Source organism: Mytilus trossulus, unplaced genomic scaffold (genome assembly GCF_036588685.1).
Source record: "Mytilus trossulus isolate FHL-02 unplaced genomic scaffold, PNRI_Mtr1.1.1.hap1 h1tg000024l__unscaffolded, whole genome shotgun sequence".
NCBI lineage: Eukaryota > Metazoa > Mollusca > Bivalvia > Mytilida > Mytilidae > Mytilus > Mytilus trossulus.
This window is the reverse complement of record NW_026963290.1, coordinates 6971476-6984796: the sequence shown is the minus strand read 5'-3', so window position 1 is coordinate 6984796 and position 13321 is coordinate 6971476. Positions and strand designations below refer to the sequence as shown.

Here is a 13321-nt window from a genome sequence, read left to right as displayed (position 1 = left end):
ACTGATATGTGGAAGACGGCTTTTCACAACAAAAACAAACGTTAAGACATAAAGCATTCAACAACACACTTTACAGAAAACTTACAATTCATAAAAACTCCACGATAATCGGTATTGAACTCAAGTATACTGGAAGGCTAAGTTAACACGCTCCCTTATCTGCCCATTTTTTGTGCTCCTGAAAATTGAATGCAGTTGTTTAGTAAAATTCGGTGGTTGGAGGAAACATAGAATTATTTTTGTTATGGCAACTGAAAAACATTTATTTCATTCAAGTACACTTTCTTAATTTCGTATTTCATTTGTTCTAGATTTAAAAATTACTCCAGAACAACAGAAGGCTTTTGATTTCTACAAAAAGAATTCTTCATCTATAGAAATAGTGAAAGACGATGTATTACAAAAAGTTAACTTCAGAGTGAAAAACAAAGTAAGAAATGATGACTATGATTATTTGTAAAGACACATATCGTTATTCTTAATGAACGTCATTAATCATATAATTAATCACTTGCACTTTCTGTATTCATAACAGGGTTTAAAATATTTCAATATTCAATCGTTTTATGCACAATAAAATGTCCTGCTACATGTATTTTAGACATAATCATAAGTGTAACTGACACAGCTGTTGTGATATAAACTTGTTCGTATATTTTAAACATCCTCAATTTTCGATAAACACATCAACACTTCAAATAATTTCTTTTTGATTATACTTGTGCAAAATAACTTCCAGTCACTGTTTTATTTCCTTTATGTTTTAGAATTATCTGCGTGACCAAGTAAAAGAAAAGATAAAATGGACGGTTGACCGATCCTCACCAAGCAACAAGATCCGTGATATCATAAGATGGACAAAAGATATTATGCAGGACATAAGTTATCAAAGGAAAATTCTACATAATCCTATTGCTATGATGTTTACAAAAGGATGGTTAGTATAATACCAAACATGGATGAATTGTAGATAGTAATAATGTGTCACCTTAAACAATAGAAACCCGACTTTCATATACAAACTTGACCCCACATATGAATCATTATACTCTCATTTATGATTTTGCCATTTAATTAGGAACTTTCCGTTTTGAATTTTCCTCAGAGTTCAGTATTTTTTTATGATTTTACTTTTTATATTTGACGTATTTCACATCTTTAAAATGTTTTACCAGAAACTTTTCTTTGTTATATCAACGCAATTCTGAGTAAAATCACGCTCATGGAAATATTTGATTCGTATATTATCACAGATCTTCATTTTTACAAGAAGCTTTTGTTTTTAAACTATTTTGCCTCCAGAATAACTGAAAATACATTAATTGTCGAAAAGCGCATTTAATGCTGTAGAAATGTATGGTGAATGTTTAAAAAGTCTATTTAGTGATTTAATAAAACTTATTAAAAATTACAAGCACAAAATAACAACAATTGTTATTTGTTTTTTATTTAGTCTTATAGCTACAGTATTATTTACAATGTCATCTATATATTATACTTGTTAGGTTGTTGTGGAACTATGGAGCTATATTTCTTAGTTTTGCGATCAATTTACTAATGTTAATAACATGGAATGCGCAAGCCTCATTGGAAGACGTAACAAAAACTGCTGCACTGATCAATGGTACAAATGTATCAACTATACCATGGAATTTAATAGCAGAGTAGGTTTATTTAAATTCTTATACCTTGTAGACGGAAGTAGGAACAATAAACTGTTTTTTATATACATAAACATGATAAATGTCCAATTTTCGAGATATATGTTATTTTGTGGAACCAATAGATTTAAACAAGTTTTTGTAAAATACTGCTTCCATGTATATACTTTCTTACTACACATAATACTACATATATTTATTATATTAAGAAAAATTTCAAAACAAAAATTAGTATATTCAAACGCCTTAAGCTATTTTCCAAATATTTTTGTTTTATTTAACAGCCCAAAGCCTAGAATTGAGCATATGAGTGAACACAACTTCTCTTTGACAATGTACGTACTAGGAGGTGTCCATAATCTGTTTTCTCTGATGGTGTTAGTTAGTTATTTCCTGTCCAATCACCCAAGATTTCCAAGTGGAGAGGAAATAAAGACTTCATTCAGGTATAGTTGCTTGTATAAATACCTGTTTGTCAAATATAATGTTTCTCTATATATGTATGCTAGTATTTAGCATAACAAACTGGTTTTGATTGTTCATTATTATTTGACTAAAATATAACGACAAATAATGAAATTCACCAGTTAGCTGCTTTTTACTATTCTTTTTACTAACTGATGCATATAGGAAAGTTTTAAGGCATGGCAGGACCTATGTATATTAAAGTTATATGAAGTCTATGTTTCCTTACCTGTAGGATTGTAACGTACATATTTATCCAGTCTGTAGACGATAGCAAAATAAACACACGATTTTCATTTGATACGGTCCACTCAGTTACACAGTTTAAATCACCTATTGTTTACGGCTGTTTCTCTAATTCTATGGAAATTTATCCCTTTTCGAACCCATTGTATAAAAAAAATTAATCAACGTGTGGTTGCTGGTGATCTCAGAAGATCATTGGGTGATTTTAAGGGTCATGACCTTTTTGGCTGACTGGATGAACCAAAATATGATAACAGGTGTTAATGAAATTGACAACTTCGTGCAATGTGAAAGGCACTCGAAAGGGATTTTCGGTAAACAAAAAAAGAAAATGTCTTTTTAATCATTAGAGAAACTGATTCTTACATAGTTACTCGTGGATTATCGGATTTATCCAATCTCGATAGTTAAATTATAAATTTTAAAGTACTCGCCGAGGCGGCTCGAACTTTAAAATTGATAATTTAACTATCTCGATTGGATAAATCCGATAATCCACTGGTATCAATGTAAGAATCTATATTTATTGTCCATATATTGTCCATTTAAATCAATACTACTCCCAACATCAATTATAAGAGGGGAGTTTCTCAAACGTTTTCCCAACTAGTTTATTTTTGCCTCTTATGCAGGAATGAAAAAAAAGAATGGCAAAATCCAGAAATTTTCAATTTTTTGACCAATACAATGCATTTAGAATTGAATTATCTATGTCTAGCCATGCCTTAAAACGTTCACAGATGCACAGGTTTGTCTGAACTCAGAGTAAAATATGGTGTAAATACGGCTAAAAGGTTATAATGAACCTTATCACAATTAACAACATCGCCAACCACAAATGAACAAAGAACAGAACATTAAAAAACAAACACATGGATCAAACAAAAATGAAAACTTAGGCCATAGTTATATCAAACATCAAACCTAGGCCACAGTTATATCAAACATCTAACCTAGGCCACATTTATATCAAACATCAAACTTAGGCCATAGTTATATCAAACATCAAACTTAGGCCACAGTTATATCAAACATCAAACTTAGGCCATAGTTATATCAAACATCAAACTTAGGCCACAGTTATATCAAACATCAAACTTAGGCCACAGTTATATCAAACATCAAACCTAGGCCACAGTTATATCAAACATCTAACCTAGGCCACATTTATATCATACATCAAACCTAGGCCACAGTTATATCAAACATCAAACCTAGGCCACAGTTATATCTAACATCAAACTTAGGCCACAGTTATATCAAACATCAAACTTAGGCCACAGTTATATCTAACATCAAACTTAGGCCACAGTTATATCAAACATCAAACCTAGGCCACAGTTATATCAAACATCAAACCTAGGCCACAGTCATATCAAACATCAAACCTAGGCCACATTTATATCAAACATCTAACCTAGGCCACATTTATATCAAACATCAAACTTAGGCCACAGTTATATCAAACATCAAACTTAGGCCACAGTTATATCAAACATCAAACCTAGGCCACAGTCATATCAAAAATCAAACCTAGGACACATTTATATCAAACATCTAACCTAGGCCACATTTATATCAAACATCAAACTTAGGCCACAGTTATATCAAATATCAAACCTAGGCCACAGTTATATCTAACATCAAACTTAGGCCACAGTTATATCAAACATCAAACTTAGGCCACAGTTATATCAAACATCAAACTTAGGCCACAGTTATATCAAACATCAAACCTAGGCCACATTTATATCAAACATCAAACTTAGGCCACAGTTATATCAAACATCAAACCTAGGCCACAGTTATATCAAACATCAAACCTAGACCACAGTTATATCAAACATCAACCTAGGCCACAGTTATATCAAACATCAAACCTAGGCCACAGTTATATCAAACATAAAACCTAGGCCACAGAAATATCAAACATAAAACCTAGGCCACAGTTATATCAAACATCAAACCTAGGCCACAGTTATATCAAACATCAAACCTAGACCACAGTTATATCAAACATCAAACCTAGGACCGATAGACAGTATGTTCGTTTGATACACAAGTAAGACTTGTAATTTAATGTATTGTAATCGACCTAAATCTTTTGGAAAAAAAAATAATTTTAGAAATATTTAGAAATCTCGATGACATGCAATAACATTAACGGTACCAATTTTCTTTCACCAGATGCGCATTTCGACAATACATGTCTCTTCAGTGATGCTCGTGGCCAAAATATTTGAAATCCAAAGCTTATATAAAAGATGAAGAGCTATAATCCCAAAGGTCCAAAAAGTATAGCCAAGTCCGTTAAACGAATCAGAGCTTTGTATGAGGGAGATACATTCCTTAATTTATAATAATTTCTAATATTTTGTAACAACAAATTTATAAAATTGAATTATCTATGTCTAGCCATGCCTTAAAACTTTCACAGATGCACAGGTTTGTCTGAACTCAGAGTCAAATTTATGGTGTAAATACGGCTAAAAGGTTATAATGAACCTTATCACAATAAACAACATCGCCAACCACAAATGAACAAAGAACAGAACATTAAAAAACAAACACATGGATCAAACAAAAATGAAAACTTAGGCCACAGTTATATCAAACATCAAACCTAGGCCACAGTTATATCAAACATCAAACCTAGGCCACAGTTATATCAAACATCAAACCTAGGCCACAGTTATATCAAACATCAAACCTAGGCCACAGTTATATCAAACATCAAACCTAGGCCACAGTTATATCAAACATCAAACCTAGGCCACAGTTATATCAAACATCAAACCTAGGCCACAGTTATATCAAACATCAAACCTAGGACCGATGATAGATAATTTGTTCGTTTGATACACAAGTAAGACTTGTAATTTAATGTATTGTAATCGACCTAAATCTTTTGGAAAAAAAATAAATTTAGAAATATTTAAAAATCCCGATGACATGCAATAAAATTAACGGTACCAATTTTCTTTCACCAGATGCGCATTCCGACAATACATGTCTCCTCAGTGATGCTCGTGGCCAAAATATTTGAAATCCAAAGCATTTATAAAAGATGAAGAGCTATAATCCCAAAGGTCCAAAAAGTATAGCCAAGTCCGTTAAAGGAATCAGAGCTTTGCATGAGGGAGATACATTCCTTAATTAATAATAATTTCTAATATTTTGTAATAGCAAATTTTACTAACACAAAAATTCAAATAACACATGCAAGTATGTTTGATTTTTTACAATGCAGTTGATTTTGATTAATATTATAGAGCATTATGCGGTAAAAAAGCAAACAAAGATGACATCAAAGACAAGAAACAAGAAGAAGGTTCACGATTAGATGCAAAGTTCTTCAGTTTTCTTACTTTTTATTATATGGTATGTTAATACACAGATATATATATATATTATTAATAATTATAAGTAATGACCTTCAATTGCAGATTAATTATACGAGCTTTCTTTAATGAGTAATTATATATAACTTTATCAATATATTTTGTCCAAACCTTGATGAAAAAAGGTCTGCACATATATTTCACATCAGTCTATCATAACTAGCTTATACAAGTACAGTCATTATACAGATGAGTGCTCATAAATGTTCCGATTGCATTTGGAGTGTAATATATAGAGTTTGTGATTTACGCTCGCACTTCTGTTTCCTCGGGGATAATCTAATGATGTTGCAATAGGAACATGTGACATGTATAGATTGAGTAATTTTGAAAACAAAAAGTATACATAAAACGAGCAGAAAACTTGAAAGTCTATAGAAAAGCATGAACAATGAGCCTAATTTTAAGAGAAAATCCGATATATCGAAATTTGCGGTAAAGTGTGAATCATTAACAACGGCATTATATTTCGAAATTTAACAGAATGTTACACACACACACACACATCTATAAACATACATGTATGTGGCGTCTACACTGAATAGTCTGACATCGTAGCTATTGGCACTATATTATTCATATTTTTTGTTGTAGGTATTCCTAGGTATGTCCGTTCTAGGAACATATTTCCATGGTTATTTCTTCGCATTTCATCTCTTAAACATTGTCAACAATAATCAGCTTTTGAGTGGTGTAATAAAAGCTGTCACATTAAATGGTTAGTATCTAAATTGAAAACACATGATTATGTATTCTCTGCACTGGTTTCGCTGTACTTGATAGTTGTTTTCAGTGACCATGTACTGTTATCTAATAAGTTGAAGGTCTAGTAAATACTGCTTCTTAAAAACGGGTCAAGAGAAAGAATTTGGATGTGATATGCAAAAAGTAAAATCACAAAATACTGAACTCAGAGAAAAATCAAATTGGAAAGTCCCTCATCACATGGCAAAATCAAATGACAAAGCACACCAAAAACGAATGGACAAAAACTGTCATAGTCCTGACTTGGTACAGGCATTTTCAAATGTCTAAAATGGTGGATTAAACCTGGTATTATAGCGCTAAACCTCTCACTTTGTACGACAGTCTCATCAAATACGTTATATTTTACAATGATGCAATAAAAAAAAATAATTCAAAACTCCATTTATCTTCCACTTATCAACAAATATTTCTATAGATCTACGTGATATTATAATTTTGATTCGTTACCTTACGTAATCAAACATGTTATATAAATGTATGTTTGAACTTGACATACACCTTATGCGCTGTGACTAAGTTATACTTTTGTCTTTTTCAGGTATTTCCTTATTATGGGTTGCCATTTTAGGACTTATTGTGATATACATTTATGCCCTTGTTGGGTTTTCGTTACTTCGTATGTTCTTCAATCCTGGTGAATATTTATACTGTTCTACACTATGGCAGTGTACTATTACTGTCATGCGGTATGGACTAATCGGAGATATGTTTGAGGTAATATGACTTATTATTGTGTTCAAAAAGTTTGATAATCTTCATACTTCAACTAAATGTTTTCAATCATTATTATTTACGTGTGCTGATATAGGCTTTTTTTAAGTATACTTTTCAAAAGAGAGGCGACATATACCATAGGGACATGCAAACTAATAAGACAAAATTAAACTGCCAACGCTGTGGAAAAAAAAGGACCAAACACGACAAACAACAATAGTATATGAATCACAACAAACAAAGCGCAAGACTGAGCACTGCGTATCCCACAAAAAGCTGAGTGTGATATCAAATGCTCCGGAAGAGTTCAACTCGTATAATGTCATCATGGATATTCCAATAAACCGTTAAACTCATGGTAATAGTAATGTCAGGTTTAAATCAGTATGATAAATCGGATGCCTCTTTTAACGAGAAACGTCATATACTCTCTTCACGTTAAGAACTATTGCAACAACTTTTGATGTGTTAGAAGGTGCAATACAATATAATGTCACAACTTGACAAACTGACTATAAAATTTATTGCTGATTTGTTATCTTCAAAAAATATTTATGAAATATTTACCACTGCATGATTGGTTAAACAATATACACTCTATAAAAGAAATATGGACAAGACCATATGTATTTTAAAGATATTAAAGTTATACACTTGTTAATGTTATAAATGTAAACGACACATAAGAAGTTATGTGTGTGATATACTAAGTATCTCATTTAACTAGAGTTCTTTTATAAAATATTAATTTCAGTCTGTTAAACAGACCAACAATAATGGATATGAGACCTTTGATTCTTTCTGGCCATTAGTCCTGTACCATGTTTCGTTCTTCATCTTCATTACAACCATTGGTCTGAACATCATCTTTGGTATTATAGTGGACACGTTCTCGGAGCTCAGAGACCTTAAGGTATTGCATTTCTTCTTATTCATTTATTGTTGAGCACTAAAAAGAATAATGACAATAGGATTTATATGATGAATTTCATTGAAACACCAACTTGACAAACAATTTGTACAAAAAATGGTAGACATAGAAACGAATTTCTATATGATAACTGAATTCCCAGTTTCGTAATTAACGAGCCTTCTAATTGACCCTATGTGCAACATTTCAACAGAGGACAAACAATTTGACTATATCGGCTATTTTCTACAAAGTCAGTCAATAAAAATACACGGGAACATACATGACAAGAAAGTGCATGTCAAACATCAATGAGAGAGCCGTGGTGTAGTGGTTAGTGCATCGGACTACTAACACAAAGGTTCCTGGTTCGATTCCCGTTTGGGATGAAAATTTCAGGAACTCAATTTTCGGCTCTCCCTTGACACCATTTGCGAGTATGGTCTTGAGGAAACGATGATAGTCCGTCGGACGGGGACGATAAATGGCTGGCCCGTGTAAAGAGAGAGCCATATCTCTTGCACGTTAAAGACACCCTTGTAGATTTCGAAAAAGAGTAGGCTAATGCCGCTACAAGGCAGCACTCGCACCCTCAAAGTGGAAAGGGATTAATATAAGTTGTAAAACTTGTTTCCCAATCCACTATAAATAAATATGTTTAAACTGAACAACAATGACGAATACTCGCAAGTCCTTCAACATGGTTCAGATGTATTTAATAAGTAGATTAGAAACACATGTAGTTAACTGTGTGTGCACTTTCATTTATAAATAAAACGTAAAATCACAAAAGTACCAATCACTGATAAATTACAAAACGGACAGTCCTTAATCAAATGGCAAAATAAAAACCTTAAGCACATCAAACGAATTGATCACAACTGTAATATTCCTGACTTAGCACACAGGCAGTTACGAAGTTCTTAAAACAGTAGCAATTTTTGTGCATCTTTGCAATAGAAAATTTATATATCAATGATTATATTATTTGCAGTGGCGAGCAGAATCAGATATGAAGGACACTTGTTTTATATGCAGTAGAAACAGTTACGATTTTGAACATAACGGCAAGGTAAGTTATTCTATTGTTCTGACATAGAACCATTCAGGTAATGCGAAAATGTATATTATAGTTATGCAGACATATAATATGGAAATAAATCGATCGACAATTTTACCATGTGTAGATTTCAACCAAATGCATGACAAACAAAACGATTCAGAGGGTACTTTGCTTAAAGTAAATGGCAATAAAAAGAATTTTCACTCACAATTCATAACTTATCCTTTTGTACATTCATTTACATCCCAAAACGGAAGTTATTAAAGACAAAAATCGAGAACAAATAAGAATGTGACCAAAGTACACGGATGCCCCACTCGCACTATCATTTTCTATGTTCAGTGGACCGTGAAAATGGGATATTTACTCTAAATTTGCAATAAAATTAGAAAGATCATATTATAAAGAAGATGTGTACTTAGTTTCAAGTTGATTGGACGTCAACTTCATCCAAAACTACCTTGACCAAAAACGTTTTAACCTGCAGCAGGACAGACGGACGGACGGACAAACGAACGATGGAACGGACGGCAAGACTTGAAAAAATAGTGCCCCTTCTATCGTAGGTGGACAATAAAAAGGACTAACCACCAGAACAGATCAAGCCGGCGTGAGCTATTCATTCCTTCAAATTTACAGTTCAAATTTTGCAAAAAAGGCCATGAAGAAAAAACACAAGGAATAACTATACTTCGATAACAACTTTCGAAAACAAATTCATATTTTTCTCCGTTAACTTGAACTAAATTTTTTTCTATGAAAATCTTATAACATTTTTATAAATTAAGATATATATTTCGTTCGTTTCAGGGTTTTGAGCATCATGTTCGTAACGAACACAACATGTGGTCATACGTCTTCTTCATAATTCATCTAGATAGTGTCAAAACTTCTGATTATACAGCATTAGAACTTTATGTATCAAAATCGGTAAGTAGTTGGTATATCAAATTTGAATAAATTGCATAGATATTTCCCCTCCTTATTAGGTAGTTATTATACGTACGTGTAACTATATCTGCGATATGTTGTGTTATTTTCACTTTCATCAGTAACCTTTGACACAAACAAATATGTGTAAGCCAAGAATTTTTAAGAACCAAAACGATCTTTATCACCAAACAGGACCTTAAATTACAGCCAAATCCCTAATGGTAAATTTTTGTCGATGGAGTTAAAACCGTAGTTTCTTAATATTTGATGAATTTGAAGAGGGACAATATATACATATTATTTAATTAAGAAATAATTCCTTCATGTCATGCGCTATGCTCATTTTAACATGTGTAGGCATTATATTTGTCGATATTTTACACTGAGCGTTAGCGAGGTGTAAAATGTGGTCAAATATAATGCCTACCCATGTTAAAATGAGCCTAGAGCATGACACGAAGGAACTATTTTGATTCTAAAGTTTTTTATAGGTCGAAGCGTACGAAAATACCGTAAAAATATTTGGCTTTTCCCGTTTCCTCCTCGAGGAGTTTAAAAACTACGAGCAGGGTAAATGTATGTTGTTTTATAAAAAAATATAATAAAAAAAAATTCTAGATGCTTAAATGTATATATTTTAAAGGATAAGGATGAACATAATGTTAATATTCACAGTAAGTTCGTGTGCATGTGTCAAACATATTTTGTGTTCATTAGAACACGGCTTTGTTTACAAAGCGTAATACGGACGTCATATTAGACTACTGAGCAAATGATGCGATCAGGGGCTGATAGTCCACCGGCAGCGGTTGTCACCAAGTGCTGTAAAAAAGTTATATGAACTTTTTATCAATGGCATGCGTCCGAATAGAAATATAGAATTTGGTATATAATTAGCTGGTAAGTTCAATTTTGTTTAGTACATTAACACTAAAAGTACTCTGTATTTAGTTATACATCTCTATGATTATTTTTTTAGGTTGGAACTGAAAATTACGAGTTCTTCCCAATGAATAGAGCACTGTGTCTATCATCAATAGACATTGATTCGACTGAATCCAAAATAGATGACCTTCTGTCACGTGTCACATCAATTGCAATGAAACAAAAAGAAGAGGTAGAGTTATCGTTCTTGTTCACTTCTATATTTTTTGGCAATACTTCTCAGTTATACATCTCATAAATTTATTGTTTACTCTAAAGTACAGTATTTGAATGAACAAAAACAGGGTCGTTTTATGATATTAAAATATTAAAGGAGATGCGGTATAATTGGCAATGTAATGGCTATTGATCAGTAGTTCATCGTACGGCTTCAAAAATGAACAAACCTGAAACTGTAGAGTTAGCTTTAAACGGCATGACAAAATTTAAATTTATTCAAACGAGACTGTCATTAGTCAGGTTTAAGACAAACACAATAAACGGAAAAAGTCAAATTGAGCGTATAGAATCCAAAAACAAACTCCAAGTTACAGGAAATAAAAGTGGAAAATAAGAACACACCGACGATAAAAATCAGAATCACAACAAAAAACAACTACTAGTTAGTAAATATCAAAGATGAGAGTACCATTCTTAGCTAGGGTCTCATATGTACTTTCAACTTTTAGGAAACAGAGAAAAAGCGAAAAATAGAGAAAATGAAACAGAAACGTTGGCAGGAGAAGCACAGACAGTTTATGTTCGGCTTATCGCCAGATGATAATGATCGAGGTGAAGGGAATGGGGATCCGGAAAATGATACGTTTCTTGGTCCACAACTGCGAATCAGTGACCGACCTTTGTCTAGACCACCAAGTATTCTCAGCTTACAATCACGACGTCGTACAGACACTCCTGGGGGCACTTCCTCTCGTAAAGATGACATAGATCGTCGTGAGTCGGAACTTGGTCTGTCACAATTCTTAACATCAAAACTGTTAAAAGAAAAGAAGGCGGCAGCAGCTAGAGAGGATGACACGCCCTCCGTTTCTGATTCAGATGCAGGGAGTGTTGAAGGATCATACGATATCATGGCACGCGAAACATCTCCACCGGGTTCACAATCTTTTGACTTCCTTGCTCAACCGCCACCTGTGCGGGATAGAGCTTTCTCTGTACCCGTCATTGTAACTCCAGCTCGATTGTTAGCTGAGGCATCCAGAGACGACATAGACGAGGAAGATGAAGAAGACAAAGAAGAATATTCGACCAGATTATAAAATTTTAAGTCAGGAATTATGTTTCATTTACAGTCAGTATATACAGAATTTTCGTTTTGAAGGACACAAGACGTATGCGGTTATAAGCAAATTATATTTTGCTTAATTAAACAGCGCTGTCCGGTTTTTGCTACGCTGTACGTAAAATCGAATGATTCTGTGAGCGAGCGAGCGATCAAATTCTCTACAAGCGATTTTCACCAAAGTTTGAATGTTAAAATTGCAGGATTTAAGAATGTATCCCATATGGGTAATACATTCGTTTTACAACTATAGAGGAAATGACGGTGGTGTATGGAAGGCTAAGGTATATGTGAGATGACCAAATTCTTGTACTAATTTTAAAAAATGATTACAGGTCTAATGATCAATAAAATTGTATTACTTGCATATAAATAACGCTCTACATTTCATGATGAAATGGAAAACAAGTATGATGAATATACTGGGAACCGCTTCAGGAAAAATATCATTTTTTTTTACATAGTTTTATATAATATGCATTAAAAGTAGTGCCATTTCATTTATAACATTACTACTACTACAATGACCATAGAATAATTATTCATTTTGAAGATCTACAATGAGAATTTAAAGTGTTTAAAGTTAAATAAAATATTATTTACTATAACAAATGCATTAAATAAAGCACAATGAAGTTTGCTTATGTGCTTTATTATTATAATGGATATGTTCAATCGATAGGGGTTTGGATGCATCAGATTATTTTGTTGAATATTGTATTTAGCCAAAACTAATATAACATATGCCATACGTATTATATTTTGAAGAATGTTGAAGAAACATATAGTTATCACATATAATAAGTATATATATATTCTGGCTTTCATTGTTTACATTTGTACATATTTCTTGTTTATTGCCTATGTTAGAAATTTCTGTGATCATTTTGTTCTATTATAATATTTCATTTTTGAATAAAATATTGTTAGCTT

The 13321-nt window shown here is 32.5% G+C and overlaps 1 protein-coding gene across 1 annotated transcript in view; it reads left to right on the top strand.

Annotated features, from left to right (window-relative positions):
* LOC134699110 (inositol 1,4,5-trisphosphate receptor type 2-like) overlaps nt 1–12917 on the top strand; it is a 136531-nt gene extending 123614 nt beyond the window's left edge. Inside the window, exons 57-68 of the mRNA XM_063560801.1 lie at nt 312–430; nt 768–937; nt 1506–1664; nt 1946–2107; nt 5645–5753; nt 6368–6491; nt 7080–7255; nt 8010–8168; nt 9160–9237; nt 10039–10158; nt 11141–11278; nt 11775–12917. Coding sequence (XP_063416871.1) covers nt 312–430; nt 768–937; nt 1506–1664; nt 1946–2107; nt 5645–5753; nt 6368–6491; nt 7080–7255; nt 8010–8168; nt 9160–9237; nt 10039–10158; nt 11141–11278; nt 11775–12365 — 2105 coding nt within the window. The 3' untranslated portion in view covers nt 12366–12917. The remainder of the gene's footprint in view (nt 1–311; nt 431–767; nt 938–1505; nt 1665–1945; nt 2108–5644; nt 5754–6367; nt 6492–7079; nt 7256–8009; nt 8169–9159; nt 9238–10038; nt 10159–11140; nt 11279–11774) is intronic.
* Nucleotides 12918–13321: the final 404 nt, after the last annotated feature.